At 45.4% G+C, this 16952-nt stretch overlaps 1 protein-coding gene across 1 annotated transcript in view; it reads left to right on the plus strand.

The window, feature by feature from the left end:
- Nucleotides 1–12772: 12772 nt before the first annotated feature.
- MSRA (methionine sulfoxide reductase A) overlaps nt 12773–16952 on the plus strand; it is a 227530-nt gene continuing 223350 nt past the window's right edge. Inside the window, exon 1 of the mRNA XM_002187990.6 lies at nt 12773–13169. Coding sequence (XP_002188026.4) covers nt 13028–13169 — 142 coding nt within the window. The 5' untranslated portion in view covers nt 12773–13027. The remainder of the gene's footprint in view (nt 13170–16952) is intronic.

Raw genomic sequence — 16952 nt, forward strand, 5'->3', positions numbered from 1 at the left:
GAAAACTTCTGGGAGCAAACAACCTTCCGTATTGCTACAGGTTTGCAAAGAAGTTGAAAAGATTTCTGAATATCCAATAGAGACACACAATTTGTATTCAGAACCGGCTTCCGAAGTGACAGTAAGATTTTTCCACCGGAGATTCCCTCAATTAACCCCAAGACATGCAAATTGGCATTTTTACTAATATTCTCCAAGGTCTCAGGCTTGTGATGAGCAGAGTCTCTCATTAGCACACCTGTACGAGCTCTGCAGCAAGTGCACACAGCTCCCAGCATCAGAATGTTTTCCAACTCCATTCCCAGATCAGCAGCTCCACTCTCACAGGATGCAGAGGACAATGCCTGGATCCCAGCAGGGCCTTGTGCTGCTCCAGAATTTGCAGATCAACAATGCCACTGGGGTTTGGTGGCAGTCCCCTCCAAAAAGTAGGGATGAGGAAAGATTTAGTCCCCTAAAACATGAGCGAATGCACATAAAACAGGATCAAATATAGATATAAAGGAATATAATGTTATATAAGATGTATGAATCACTGAGTGGTTTGGGTTGGAAAGGACATTAAAGCTCATCTCCTTCCAACCCCCTGCCATGGGCAGGGACACCTTCCACTAGACTAGGCTGCTTAGAGCCCAATTTTCAGAGTCATTACATGAAGTGTATTAGAAGCAGCATCTCCCACCCTCCAGGCAATGTCTTTTCCTTGTTGAGAGTCCAGACTCCAGCCCCCAGCTGTGAAGATGCTCTCCTGACCTTCAGCTCATCCCTCCTGGCTGTACAAGTGTCCTGGTGTGAGTGTAAAGGATGGTGTTTGTCTGGAAATTGAATCCTGGCCAACGATTGTTTGTTCTGGACAGAAGGGTACAATGAAAGGTGAGAAAGACACTGTGGGAAGTGGTGAAGATCTCTTGGGGCAAGAGCCAAGAATAGGACAACAACAGAGCTACTCCTCAATGGCTTGGCCAGGGCAGTGGCACTGCCTGAGGTGACCCAGAGGAGCCCAAAAACGCTGTGGGTACACAAGATGCACTAAAAAGGAGAAACATTTTCATTCACGTACAACAGATAAATATAATGGATACTGAGGGTAAATGTTTAGATACCTGTGAACAAACACTCCTTGGAGATTTAGTCATTGGAAAAAGATCTCCTTGTGCAGCCCAGGATCATTATGGTGTTATCAAAGAGAGACTCTGTAGGAGAAGAGCCATAATGTGCTGAGCTCCAGTATAGTCATAGGAACAAGGCAGCCAAAAATATCACCGAGCACAGCGCTGGATTTAAAAAGGAGCCCTACGAAAAATGGGGCGACTCGTTCAAAGGAAATTAGTACAAGCCACAACGGGGTGAAATGTTTGCAAGCAGCAGAGATATTGTTTAAAGACACCATATTAGAGGCTCAGAGAAAATACTCGGAGTGTATCAAAAAAGACTTTTAAAAAGACCAGAAGAAAGCTACTGTAATTAAAGATCAGAGCGAAGGAGGCTGTTACAAGTAAGAAGACTTCGTGTTCAAACATGGAAAAAATAGAGAGCAGGCATTCTATTAAAAGGTAGACTAAGAGATTTGAAGAACTACTTTCTAAGAGAAGGAATGAATTATCAATCCTTTTACAAACACCAGTGGATTAGGAAGCCTGCCAGGCAGTGTGGAGGGCCAAGAAAGGAGCAGGGTGTAAAATGAGTAACTTCTGATCTGCAGGCCATAGCGGATGGATCAAAGAACACCAAAGGAACTTGAAGTGTCTTGGCAGAGAAAGTTTTTTGAAATTATGACAGAGAAGCTGTGGCTGCCCTCGATCCCTGGAAGTGTCAGGCTGGATGGGGCTTGGAGCAACCTGGGATAGTGGAAGGTGTCTCTGGCCATTGTAGGGGGTAGAACTGGATAAGGTTTAAGGTTTCTTCCAACCCAAACCATACCACGATCCCACCATTCTATGATTTGAGTGGAGACATCAAAAATGTGCCCCCCCCAGGTAGGATTGCTTTGCATGTCTCTACATCTTGGTGCCTCTGCACCTTGAAAAATCTGTGCTGCTTGAGTTTCCTTTCTCCCCCCTCAAGAAGGATCCTGGGAAGCTGGAAAAGTATGAATGACAGGAATAAGGATGATGGAAGCAGTGGAATAGCACTAACATGAGAAGAGGGGAGTTTAACTAAACTGCACACTTGAGCTGAAGAAAGATGGAAGGAGTTCTGCACACAGACATGCAATAAGGAGATGAGCAGGCAACATTTATAATTTTATAGCACAAGATTCAGAGATTGTCTGAGCAAATGCCTGAGATGCAGGTTCACCAGCAGCCAGGAACTGGGGAAGAGTCAGCCTCAATCTCCCATTTCTCTACATGTTTGTGAGTGATTTCTTCAGAAAGAGAAAACCCCCAGTGGAGTCTGTGCCGTCTTCCCAAGTTCCAATGAGCCTGCAGTGAAGCAGCAAAAGACCCATGCACAAAAATACCTCTGCAAGGCTTGACCCAGCCTTTGTATAAACTGGAATAAAGGGAAAACAGTGAAATGTGTCCTTCCTCCAACCTCAAATGCTGCTGAAACGTTTCTGTAGGTCAGGTCAAGATCAGTAAAAGTTTCTAAGATGGAAGCTCACAGTGGATAAATAGAAAAGCTGCTGCCGGGGCTCCTGTGCTTTGTAGCTCTGAAACCTTCTCCTTTCCCCATCTGCTTTTTTAACTGGCAGAGCACTCTGTGTTTTCATCCTGAGGGCTGGGAAGGGCAAAGGGAGGAGGAGGAGGAGGAGGAGGAGTAGGAGAAATGGTGGGTTTGCAGCAGTGGTTATTCTCCCTAGTGACAAACTGTATTTGCCTTTGGGGAAAGGTGACTATTGCCTGCCTTTGTGACATCAAGATTGATCCCAGAATGTCTAAAATAATAGGAAAAATGCATTTCCCATTGACTTCTCTGGGAGCAGCTTGCACAGTTCTGCAAGCAGATGGCATGATGTATATTAAATTATCACTTATGTCGGGGGGCTTATTTTAAGGATGGAAGTGTCGTCTCTTGGTATTTGTGCCAGAACTGCTCATCCCCAAATCAGGATTTTTGTATCCTTTCAGCCATCCTGGAAAATATTTGAAGGAACATGCCCTTCCCAAAGAGAGGTAAAAACAGCATCATCTTGTTCTTCTTTTGCATCACCCAATGAAAAGCAAATCAACTTTAAAAATCTTTATGACAGAAAGGTCCAAACTGGTGTAAGCTGAACTAAAGACAAATGTCCCCCAGAATTCATTGTGAATCTCCTCTACCTGGGTGAAGGTTCACACTGACAAACAGTGACAACAGGAATAAGGACTGAAAACACGGCTGGTAAAGACCAAGAAGTCTAAAGTAAATGCCGAGTCATCAACAATATTTATAACCTCCAACACTCAGAATAGAAGGTACCAAGGGACTGCAATTACTGAGATATGACAAATGTTGAATTTTTATTCACAGCAGCTGCAGGACACTTGGTTTTCCAAGCACATTACTGCTGAAAGTAACAACCTTTGCTTAATCCATAGACATGGGTTCTAAGTTATGCTCTGCCCACTTTGTCTGTGAAAATACTGCTGTTGACAGCCCCTAAAAGTTATGCCCAGTTTTGCAATTCTCCATATCCCACTTGCCATCTTCTATTCCTCTCTCTAATCTGTTTTGATAACAGTCCAATTCTCTGTGTCACTTGCCAACCTTCTCAGGCTCATTTTGGTGCCTTACACCCCATAATTGTCATGGCACTCTTCTGTGGATGGTCTGTATTTAATACTCTTCATATCCCTGTTTCCAAACCAGCCTCACAATTCTACCCCATCACAATGAAAAAATAAATCCAATAAACAACATCTGCACCAGGTTTGTTACGGCCTTCACAGAATCATAGAATAGTTTGGGTTGGTAGGAGTTTTTCAAAGGTCATCCAGTCCAATCCCCTGCCATGGGCAGGGACACCTTCCACTAGACCAGGTTGCTCAGAGCTCCATTTTGGGAAGCTCTATCTCATTTGGAAAGTAACCTCCTGGGGTCAGAAGAGGTGACAAAGTCCCACGGATTTCCCTGGGACTAAAATATCTATATACTGACAAAACTTCAATACCTGAGGATCTTTTATGCTTGGAAATGTCTAAGGCCAGGCTGGACAGGGCTTGGAGCAACCTGGGACAGTGGAAGGTGTTCCTGCACATGGCAGAGCCTGGAACTGTATGATCTTTAAGGTCCCTTTTAAACAAAAATATTCTGTGACTGAATGATCTGGACCTGTGTCTTCCTGTAAGCACTGCACAGCAACATCCAGTGCAGCAATTCCAATAAAGAATGGAATCAAAAGTCACTACATCCCATGGATGATTAAAGATAATCTAATGGGCATCAGATATATTTTACATATGATGTTAATTTATTTTCTTCCAAACAGAATATTACCTGGCATTTAATTTCCCTCAAGGATCCAGATGCTGTCAGGAAATATCCTGATATTTTTGTTTAAAGCCAGGAGGCATTTCAGGTGTCTCTTAATCTACTTTATTATGATTTTTTCAATGAAACCACCTCAAATACACAACCTTTCCATTTCCATCAGCACCTGAGTGCATTTTGCCAAGCAGTGACAGGCTGCGCTGCAGATCTATTCCCAGAAGAGCCTCCTGTGTTGCAATTCCCTAATCACTGTTATTGCTAGATGCCACAACAAAAACAGCGTATTTGTGGTCGAAACCCTAAACATTTCTCATGCCTTTAATGAAATACTAATTTTGCTTTATTTTTACACGTTTCCTTACGCAGGGAGATGAGGAGACAGCTCACGTTCCATAAAGATCACCTTCTTGGAGACCAGTAAATGCCTCATTTGCAGGATGTGCTGTTGCAGTGGAGGAAGGAGCCCACGAGAGGGCTCAGGGAAGCAGCCCTGGACCAGCATCCCTGGGAAGCTCCTGGGCAGGAAAAAGCAGGGCCTTGAGGGAAAGCTCATCTCTTCAATCATATTCACCTTAAAACATCTCATCTAGGGCAAGCCAATAAACAAGCAGTCCAAACAACATCAGCTTTTATTACCACGGGTAGTATCACGCATGTATTTTTAATCTTTTGCCTGTGTATTTCTTACAAACTTTATTAATCCCGGGAATGCTGCTGCAGGGAATATACGATGGCACTTAGAGCTGATGAAGCTCCCTCTCGGTTTTATGGTGTCGGCACAGCGGGCTCCGCTCAGCGCCACATGAGCACATTTATAAAAAGCTTATTACAGCACATAGCACAAGAGTTGTTTGGTTTGTTTTTTTTTTTCTTTTTCTTTTCTTTTTCTTTTTTTTAACTGGCAAACCAGCACCGTTAAATCAGATTATTTTCTTTAGCAGGACAGCATAAACAACTCTGTCATTTGGTTTTATAAAGTCATCAATGCCGCTGAACACAAACCAGCACCCACTGATGGGGCCAAGGCAATGCATTTAGAACCACTACCAGAGCATGGGTGTGATCCTTAATTTTCCACCAAAAAATACAACTGATTGCCTTTTTTTTTTTTTTAATATAATTATTTACAATGGGATATACAAAGGAAACCCAGTTATTCACTATCCCCTTGTATTTTTCAGCTCAATCTCACCAGTATCTCCAGCAGAGCAGTTGCCTTGGTGAAATGTTACCCCAAAGTTAACAGTTTATCTGTTTTCACGCTTATCTCTTCGCTAATGATAATTTAATATCATGCTTATTTCTTCACTAATGGTAATTTAAGTAAATAAAAGTCATTAATGTACTTCAGCCACTTGCTTGTGAATGGACTTTGGACTATCAGCAATTAAAAACAAATATTTGAGCAAATAGGAATTTGGGGTTCAGAAAGAAAAAGGGTTTTAATAAGGGAGGGATGAAATCTTGAGGACTATGATATCAATATGGAAAATCTGGAGTGGGGAATGTAAAATACTACTTAGGATGGAGAATGCAAAGGATTTTGTGCTAAAGAGTGAATTTATTTTGGAATTGTTAGTCAGTGTGTAATATAAGCAATATTTTTATGGGGTTAAAATTTGATTTAAAAGTCTTCAATTTTTCCTGGTTAAATAAAAGGAAAGATGTTCACAAAGTCAGCCCTGCAAAAACAGTCCTCAGGGTGATAAAACCATAGGAACCCCAAAGCTAATGGAATCAAAAATATTTATTGAGAAATTTCTTACCAAAATTACAGTTTTACAAAAAAAGCACTGTGTCATGATGACACAAGCTAGTGAAATCTGTATTAAAATGTCAGATTTTAGGCAAGGACACTTCCAGTGACCATCTAACCTGATGTGCACAGCACTGGCCACTTGACGTACCCAGGAATTTGTCCTCTCCTGAAAATGACCTACGGAGTATTCTGTAGCACAGTGGGAAATCTTGATTTAAAAGCTGCAGAGCCAAGCCTCAGCTGCTTGGAATTCAATCCTAGGAAATCCATGGAGCTGTGAGAAGCCATGCTGTTGAAGGAGATCTCTGCTAAAGCTGGGGGTACCCAGCTGCAAAGTGTGAATTCTGACCTCAGGCAGATGGGCCACCAGAATGCAGGTGCCTGTCACAGAATCATGGAATGACTTGGGTTGGAAGGGGCCTAAAGCTCACCCCATTCCACCCCGTCAGGGACAGGGACACCTTCTACCAGACCAATTTGCCCCAAAGCACATCCAACCTGGCCTTGGACACTTCCAGGGGTGGGGCAGCCAAAACCTGGGATTGTGTGGTAATAAAAGTGTACCCTGAACTCCAGTGAAGGGAAGAGAGAACCAAAAGTTCTTCCTGCAGAGAGCTTGGGCTGTATTAGCATTTTCTCCCTCATTGCTATAGTGCCATGGAAAAATAAAGAACCTGCGTGAAGAGACTGTTTGTATCCTGTGTTTTCATCTTCTTCCTGGCACATATGGTAGACGGTGTTCCATTAAATTGCCCACTGTTTTTGGCATCCCTCTGTAAATCCCAAATCACTGCATTATCCTGAGGTACAGTGTTGATGGCTCTTCTACGTCAGTTCCATTTTTAGGATAATTTATGTAGCTTAATATCTATCTCAATGCTCATCTAGATCCCAAATGGAAGGCGGATGAATGACTGATTAAATCTTCCCTCCTCTCTCTAGAAATCATCTCATGTTGATCCTTTACTGTGTTATTATCTTTGCTGTCCTTTTGCAGTAACAGATTCCTGTATCAACAGGAATTCGTGTTTCCCAAAAGAACTGTGGCACTTAAAGTCTCTGGGTCCCTTAACTGAAAGCCCTTAGAACCAGTTTGTGGCTTTTTTGCTAAAACTGGGAAACCGACTTATGTGTCCTGGTAAAAATTTGGGTTTTTTCAAAGATCTTGTTATCTGACCAGTCACAAAATGTGATAGCAATGAGGTACCCATCATGGGGTTACTGTATTTCTAGCAATATAATATCAGCATCAATCCTGAGCTCTATTACGTACTGAGGCATAGGCTGGAAATGTACAGAGGTGCTTTAGGTTGGATATAAGGAAAAGGTTTCTCCCACCAGAGGGTGTCAAGTGCTGAAGAGGCTCCCCAGGGAATGGGCACAGCCCAAAGGCTACCAAGCTCCAGGAGCATTTGGTCAATGCTGTCAGGGATGCACAGGGTGGGATGGTTGGAGTGTCTGTGCAGGGCCAGGGAATCATACTGGTTGGACCCTTAAATCTCAGGATATTCTGTAATTCCAACTCTGTAGTTCACCCTTTCCCTCCCCACCAAGAACTGGCACAGCTGTTGTGTGTGGGGCAGGACAGGGGGAGCCCCAGCATTCCTGGCTGTGTGACAGAACAATGGGAACCCCAACACTGCATCCCTGGAGATGTTCCAAGAGCAGAGTCCAGACCTGTGTTGAGTCAACAGAGCTGACCAGACAGAGACCCTGAGTGACCGTGGTCCTGTCTGTGGCACCGCTGTGGCAGCCGGAGCTCCTCCATGGCTCAGCTCCTGCAGCCCTTGCTCTCCTCCAAGCCCTCCTGCAGCACAGGTAGAGCCTGATCCCGACTGCAGCAGCCCAGGGATGCACTGTGGGGACATTCCCAGCCCTTCCTGCCCTGACCCTCTCCCTCCTCCTCCTCCTCCTCAGTGCCCTCAGTGTCTGACCCCAGCTTGGGCTGCAGCCTCCCACAGGATCAGCCAAGCCCCACAGCAGCCCTGTGCCCGGCCAGCTGTGGCCCATGGGCTCAGCAGGGCACGGCCAGCACCCCTGGCCTTGCCTGAGCCACATCTGCCCAGGGCAGACCTTTGAGAGCTCCTCTGCCCGGCCCCGTGTGCCCTGGGTGATGCCAGAAGTGTCCCCATGCCCCCATGGACTCTGCAGGCACCGGTGGCACCAGCCCCATGTGCAAAACCACCCAGCTCTGGCTGCCTGGGAAGGTGCCCTTCACTGAACAGAGTTCCAAAGTCATGCTGAGCACAGAGCATGGCAGGACCCCTGGCAGGAAACATCAGGAGCCACAGCACGATGCAGGGACAGACGTGCCACCACCCCAGGGCAGCGTGTCCACACATGGCATCAGGCTGGAAAGGGGAGGGAAGAAGAGGGAGAAGGACCCTCTGCCCAGAGCTGACAGCAAGCTCAAGGCTCCCAAAGGCAGAGCTGGAGCAGAAATGTAGGATTAGGCCTTTTGAGGGTTCACATCATTTGAGGATGGAGGAAGGCTGGTTTTGATGTTGTAGATGAAGATGCAGATGAAAAAGTAGCTGTGGCTGTATCTGTGGCTGTAGCTGAAGATGTAGAAAATGCTGTTCACTGTTTTGCTTTTCCATTCAAACAATTTCATCCATGACCTGTCTGTGTCTGCATGCAATGGGAAGGGAGTGCAGAGGGCTCCAAGAAATGGCAGCCAAGAGGTGCAAAAGCATCACTGAGCCCCACAGCAGAGCCACCAAGCCCCAAAGGGCAGCAGGAAGTCCCCAGGCCTGAGTGACTGCCAGCAATGCAGGCAGTCCCCCTGGGTCCTTCCCCAAGGGAAGCAGCCAGGGAGTTCGGACAGGTGGGGCTGTGCTGGACTCAGGGACACAACCTCATGCCCAAAGCAGCCCTGGGCACACCCTGGTGCAATCCTCCTTCCTTGGGGTTTTCAGTTCTTCCCCCAGAGGGTCGACAGGCACCTGAACAGCTCCCCAGGGAATGGTCATGGCCCCAAGGCTGCTGGAGCTCCAGAAGCGTTTGGACAACGCTCCCAGGGATGCTCAGGGTGGGATTGTTTGGGTGTCTGGGCAGGGCCAGGAGCTGAACTCAATGATCGTTGCTGAATCCCTTCCAACTGAGGAAATTCTGTGATTCACCATTTGACAGTTTTATCAGCTATGGAGAAGAACTGGGAAAATAATTTCTGTCAGCAGCTGAGGAGAAGCTGCAGGAGCGATAGCAACAAAAACAAGGGATTGGAAGAAGCCTATATTAGTGATTTAAATGGTGACAAGGTCTAGGCACAGAACACAATTTTCTACATATCTGCCATAATCTCCTTTATATTTCTATACATTGGTAATCAATTCCTTTGGGAGCCCTTGAGAAGCCACAGGAACGTATCTGTGAGGCTGGAATGTCTAACACTGCTCTTGGACAGATTAAGGCACATCCAACCAGGAATCAAGAAACCAGATTACAGCTGGTCTGAGAAGTACCAGAATGGTGAATTCCTTACTCACATCTTCATCAAAGCGGGAAAAAAAATTCAGGAAATACGTCACCTGAAAACCTGAACAGCATCCAGAGATGTGCAATGACTTAAGAGAATTAGAAAACATCCTTGACAGTGATCAACTCCCAGAGTCCTGTTTATCTTTTCTTGAGGGATGACTGCAGCCTGCAGCACTAAGTCTGGATAACAAAACCTGGATAAAAGCAATCTCTTCATTCCAGGGAAGATAAGCTAAGCTGTGACGGGTGGGAGCCAAAGCCAACCTAAAAATAAGCTGCATATTTTTAACAGTAATCAAGCACTGAATAATCCACTAAAGTCTGTGGAGGATCTTCTTTCACTGCATGTTTTCAGACAAAAAAGAGATTGCTTTTCCAGGAGATGCACACTGCAGCACAAACCTGCCTTCCCAATCCCTGTATTTCCACGGAGATGGCCACAAAGGGCTTTATCAGTTTCAAGATACTACAGATTTTGTTACATGGGGAAAACGCATCTATTCCAAACCACAAAGACTAGGAAATTTAACTCTGATGGATTATATATAGGAAATGTCAGGTCCTGGAAGAAAATTGTGTATATTTTGAGCAAGTTCCTAGGACTGGATGAGTAGGAATTTGCGCAAAGCCCTGGCTGAAAGGAGAGAGGTAAGCCCACGTCCCTTTTTTCCTGCTCTCTCTCTCTCCTCTCTTTTTCCACCTTCACGGAAAATTTTTAGCATCTGCCATAAAATTGCTGTGCTGGGAATACTGTGATAATTACATGGGAATGCAAGCACTGTGTGGGTGCCATAATCCAGGCTTCTTTCCTGATATATTTCTTAATTCAGTGTGTTAGTACATAGAAAGTCTATGTTTAAGTGTGAAGCATAATACACCATAAATAAAAAAATAATCACGTTCTACTGCTCGTTTGTAGAGGTAAAAAAAATAAGAAAACTTTAAATAAAGTTAGTGTGTAATTTTCAGAGTCTCTCACCCAGACCTCACCCTCTGCAACAAGAGGAGGGGATAGCCCACACTTTCATGAAATATAAGCAGGATTTACCTAATTTAAACAGTCTTCTGTTTCCATGGAGCCAACAAGCACTAAACCCTTGTGAAAATCAGTTTTTATTTGTTAAGTGGCACGGTGGCTTATTACCATTTAATACTTGGGATTCAGTGACAAGTCAGGGACAGGGCACGTGAAGTGCCACGCAAACAGGGAACGCCAGGCTGATTCCTGCCCCCAAGAGCTGTAATTTTCCAGCATCAGCAGCCCCGCTGTCACTGCTCTGGATCCCAATCCTCTGCTGTTTTCAGCCTCATGAACAAAGCAGCTCGACTGGGTGATGGGTGACAAAGCAATTTTTCCTGGAGGAATTAATGCACTGGAAAGGGCACCCAGGATTTAGGGAATACACAGAGTACCAGCACCCGAGGACAGCACGTTCAGCCAGCATCACTGGAGTGGAGGCAAGGCTGGCTTTTCAGCAGCTGGAATTTCGGAGCACATCAGGGCTCTGGAACACCTCAGCCACTTCACCTGTGAGGCTGAGCAGTCAAACACAGCTGGTTTTTCTGCCCCACACTTCACCCAGGAAAGATGGCAATGAAAACAAAACTGGTCACTAAGAGGCAAAAAAAATATAAAGCTCGCAGGTGGAGACATTAATTCTGAGGGGAAAATTCCATTGCCATCCATCGTGACACTGAGCAGTGCATTTTTTAGGAACACCTAAAAATGGCAGAGAGGTGTGATGAGATTGAAGAGATGGGCAGTGTAAAACCAGTGGATGTCGTCATCTTTAGTGGTTTCTTACAAAGAAAGAGCTGGGAATTGACACCATGACCATAATGAGAGAGTAACTAATTAGGTAAACACATTTCAAATGAAATTCACACTTTGTTATTGAGCATGTCTCATTCTTACTGACTTGTACTCTGAAAACATCACAGTTATTTATCACAAACATCTCTATACTCACTCATTATTCAATGGATTTTCTCCAGGTTATTACAAGATATTTTTTCAGGTCACCTGAGATCCTCTCCAGTCCTGACCTCAGTAATTCTACTTACCATTAATTAGAAGTTGTGTTCCTGTAAAAAAATCTTGAAAAATTGACTGTAATCTTGGGACTACCTGTGCTCACAGAGGATTTTGTTCACCTTTCAAACACAAAACAGGAAACCTGAAAGCTGAGGTGGGACAGTTCTGTTTCTCCGGTTTCTGCCTGAATTTTTAGTTTTGAAGAAAATCTGACTCCTAAAACATGATTTTCCTACTCCTCTAGATTGTTTCAAGAGCACCTGGGAATTCTCAATATTGCTGCAAATATCCAACACCTTTATATATATGAATTAAATTCTAGGATTCAGGAGTATCCATGTAGACCACAGCTTGATTATAAACTGAATGGAACTGCATCTGTCATAGACCATTTTTTGCGAGAATTACCTGATCTTCCTCTCAGACTAGGCATTAGTCTATTTTTTTATCATCTGCTCTCTATTCAGCCAACAATTCAAATTTTTCAAAACCCTCCAGATGAATTTTGTAAACAATTAATATCCTGTTTCTTGTATAGTCCACTGGAAGTGTTCCTGCCCATGGCAGGGGGGTGGAATGACATAAACTTTAAGGTCCCTTTCAACCCAAATAATTTTATGATTGTACGAATATGCACTGTATTACCCCCAAAACCACAGAGGGTATCTTCCACAAGCACTCACACTCTGATCACTTTTTATGTTTTTATTGCAAACATAGGTGCAGAAAATTCGCCCTGGAGATTTATGTTATTTGGAACATATTCACTGAAAAAAACACTCTGCAAAATTGGGATGATACAGTATGTTGGCTAATTAACAACCAGAAAAACCATGGAAAAAAAAATTAAAAAAAAATATATATTAAAAAAATATATATATTATTGGGGGTTGGAAATAAGCTTGCCTCTTCTAACCCTAACCACTCTGCTAATCGTACAAATAAAACACATTACTGCATGAAAGGAACGCGTAGCGTGTTTTCTTAAATGAGTCTTCAAAAGGCCCTCTAAAACCGGGCGTGTGGACAGGCCAAAGGGTGGATGTGACACGGATGAGGACATGAGGTGGAGGCGACGTTAACTCCATGAGGGTGCCAAAACTTTGGGAACAACGTCGCGGGCAGAATTCAGAGCAAGCAGAACCCACAGAGGCGCTTCTCAGGACGGCGGCCCAGCGGGCAGAGCCCACGGAAAGGGATTATTTGGGGAAAAAGAGTCGCTGAGGACACCTGAGGCGCTCCCCTGAGGGAGGCGCGCTGCCTCGCCTTGCCGCTCGGCAGGGGGCGCTCTCCCCGCCCCTCCCTCCCCGGGGCTCCCTCACGCCCCCCCTCAGCGGGCGATGTCTCCGCGCCACCACCTCCACCTCCTGCTCTTCCTCCGCACTCTCCACGGTTCCGCCTTCGGCATGAGCGACCGGGCCTCTCGCCTGCCGCAGGCGGGCGAGGCACTGCCCGGCAGGACGCAGCGCATGGCGGTGCCAGGTAAGTGCGAACTGCCTCTCCTTCCCCTCCTCCCCCGTTCCCCGCCGCCTCAGCCGTGCGCCCCTTCCCCGCTCTCCGCGCGCGCATGCGCGGTGCCCTGGCGGCGGCGGCGGGGCGGGGCCGACGCTGCGCGTGCGCGCTGAGGGGCGGGGCGGGGCCGTGGGGGGGAACATGGCGGCGGCGGGGGGTGCGCGCCGTGAGGGGGAGTCGGGGACAGGGGGGTAAATGTGCCTTGGGAAGGGGTTTGTGTCAAGGTTCGTTGGTGCAGTGATGTTTCTTGTGTGCCGTAAGAATAGGGGTGGGCGGGTTGTTGGAGCAGCTAGCGAGCGCGGCTCCTGTTGGCCCAGAGAAGCGGTGGCTGCCCCGTCACTGGAAGTGTCCAAGGCCAAGTTGGACGGAGCTTGGAGCAACCTGTGACAGTGGAAGGTGTCTCTGCCTGTGGTAGAGGGGTGGAACTGGATGAGTTTTAAGATGCCTTTTCACCCAAACCATCCTGTGATTGTTTTCCGTAATTGCTTTTTGCTATCTATGAATTTTCTCTTTTATTTTTTTTTTTACTGAAGCCAGCAACAGGGTTTTAAGCAGATTCCCTTAGCCCTGACTGCTTTTGTTAAATAATAATGCTTAAAAATAAAACCATGACATGCTGTGTATCTTCTGTGGGTGCTTTAGGAAGAAATCCTTCCCTGTGAGGGTGGTGAGGCCCTGGCAGTGATTTCCCAGAGAAGCTGTGGCTGCCCCTGGATCCCTGGAAGTGTCCAAGGCCAGGTTGGAGCAGAGTTTGGAGCAGCCTGGGGTAGTGTGTAGTGTCCCTGCTCATAGCAGAGGATGGAATGAGATGAGCTTTAAGGTCCTTTCCAACACAAATAATTTTGTGATTCTGTTTGTAAAGTGCTTTTAAGTTCTTAATAATTCTTCCTATTATTTTTCTCCTTTGAGTAGATGTGTGCTGTCAGGTAAGCAAACTAGCAACCCAGAATTAATGAATTTACTTTCTGACAGTCCTCCTGGCAACTGCAGGTGTTCCAAGATGACTGTCAGTGCTGTTCAGGTGGAATTTTAGTAGCACTGAGGTGCTCTAACACATATATTGACTAGTTCACATATGAGGTATTTATTGAACAAGGTGTTATTTATATGTATCTTTGCTGCAGGCTCTATGGACCCTAACAAAGTATGAGAACTTCAGGCTTAAAATAAATACTTAAACACCTTAAGCATATAAGTGCTGGTAGAAGAATTATAAATGGATGATGGCATAAGCCCAGTGGTAGAGAGGATAATAAAACCTTGCATGTTATAGATACTTAGTAAAAAGCTGAAGGTAGTGGTGAAATTAAAGGTAGCAGGAAGAACATTGTTTCTGCTGTAGAGAAAGTGGACTCAGAGGAGGGGTGCAGAGGTGGGGTTTGTGCAAATGCGGCAGTGAACTCCAGAGATGATACCAGGACTACCAGAGATGGCACCAACAGTAGCACATTGCCTGGATTGAAGTGGCAGCTTCATGTTGGTAGTTGAGAAAACAGAAGACAACACCAAGCTCATTTTATGCTGAGTAACTGCACAGGTAGAATAATTTTGGACTGATGTAGAAAAAGCATCCTCATAAGAGCAAATACAATTTTAAAAAATGTTTTTCTGTGGCTAAATGTGGTATTGTGTATGTAATAACAGCATGGTCCCCCAGTGAACTGTCAATGTTCAAATAAGATGTAAATTGCTCAGAAAAGAATGGCAATTAAAATTTAAGCTGATGATCAACTCAAGGCTGATTGACCTTGCAGACCCTTGCTATGTTATAATGTCTTTTGTCAGTTGGGAACCAGAACTGGACCTGATATTCCAGGTGAGTTCTCACCAGTACAGCACAGAAGAGAGGGATTTTTCTTTTCTCTGCAGTAGAGTCACAGTTTGCTTTCTCTGTGAGCACATTTAACCTGGCATCCAGCAGAACCACAGCTCCTTCCCAGCAGCTCTGAGATCATCTTGCTCTTGTTGTTGACCTCCATGAGGTTTCTGTTGGTATAGACCTGGAATTGTTCCAGGTCTCCTCAGATAAACCTCTGCTGTTTGCTTTGTCTGCTCTCGCTGTGTGTTTAATGCTGCCCTCAGATCTGCTGAGCGTGTTTTCTGTCACATCACTCATTTTGCTGTTTCAGCTATGGAATGATTCTGGCCCCAGCATCAGCCCCTGGGGTCACCTGCTGCCCACCAGACATGAAGGTATCGATCCCTGCCTTTGGAGGCTGCTGCTCCTGCCCATTTTTGACATGCAGGCTGTTCCTCCAGCCAGGACTTTGTCAGCTTCCATAGAAAGTGCTGGGAGAGAGGGTGTCAGAACCCTGCTGAAGTCAACAAGGGCTACAGCCACTGCTCTGCAGAGCCATCATTTCAGCCTACAAGGGCAGCTCAGCTGGACAAGCATGATTTGCCTTTGGTAAATGTGTTGGTTATTCCTGATTAATTTCTTCTTCCCTGATTGGAAATAATTTCTAAGAGGGCATTCTCCATGATATCTTCTGGGACTGAGCTGAAACTGAGCATGCTATACCCTCTCAGTAATGTTTTTCCCTTTCTTAAAAGCAATTGTTACTGTAGCCCAGTTCTCATCATCAGAGGTCCCCAATCATTATTTCTGATCGGTGACAGTGTTCTGATGGCTGCACCAGCAAATTTGGCCCCCCAGCTCTGGAAAAACTCCACAGGGCTCCTTGGATTTAAACACATTAAACTTCTTTAAGTAGCCATAACCCATTTTTCCTCATGTTGTTTGGTGCTTTTCTTTCTGACTGTACCAGCCTGGAGAGGTTTTGGAGCACTTGTTTCTGGAGATTTGTGCAAAAGAGGTTTTGAGTACTTCAGTCTTTTCTGTATACACTTCTAGGCTGTCTCCTGTATGCATCAATGCACTTTGATTTTTTTCTGAGCTTCTTTTCACTCCTTAATTTTTGTGGATTCATTTCTTATTGCCGTTTGTGTCCCCAGCTAGGCTGAACTCCAGCTTTGTCCTCGCTGATTTTATGCCTAAATGCTGAGGTCGTGCTTTTCTTTGCCTCCTTTGTTTTTGGTCTCTGTATTTTAATCCATTAAGCAGCTCTGTTTCTGATGAAGTTCCCAATTTTTCTATGTGATGTTTTGTTCCTTAACTCTCCTAGAAAGTTTTTTTTTTTTTTTTCCAAATTCAGACTGCCTTGAAGAGCCTTTTTCTCCCTCTGGCAGCCTTCCAGAGGCTTCTACCTCTCAGGGGCTGCAGCTCCTCCAAAAGGACAGTGGAGGGACAGCTCTAATCTCTGCTCTCTGTGACCAGGGCCCAGGGAGCAGCTGGGGCTGTGTCGGGTTTAGGTTGGATATCAGGGAAGGGTTCTTCCCCAGAGGGTGTCAGGCACTGGAACAGCTCCCCAGGGAATGGTGACATTCCCAAGTCTACCAGAGCTCCAGGAGCTCTCAGGGATGCACAGGGTGGGATTCTTGGAGTGTCCTGGGCAGGGTCAGGAGTTGGACTCAATTATCCGTGTGGGTCCTTTCCAGCTCAGGAGATTCTGTGATTCCATGATAATTCCCTATATAAGCCAGAGTTCTGCAAGTAGCAAATGCTAACTGTGTACCTTTCCAGCCTTCCTTTGGATCCCCATCTCCAGTCTTCTGGTTACTGACAGGATTTCCCTCTGGAGCCCTGTGCTCTCAAGGAGTTGTGTTTCTTTAGACTGCAGCTCCCATCTAGTTTTTCTGTGCTAGGAAGGCTTATTCCTACATCCTGAATAACCTGTTCTGTTCCCTGCTCCA

This window comes from Taeniopygia guttata, chromosome 3, assembly GCF_048771995.1.
Source record: "Taeniopygia guttata chromosome 3, bTaeGut7.mat, whole genome shotgun sequence".
In the NCBI taxonomy this organism is placed as follows: Eukaryota; Metazoa; Chordata; class Aves; order Passeriformes; family Estrildidae; genus Taeniopygia; species Taeniopygia guttata.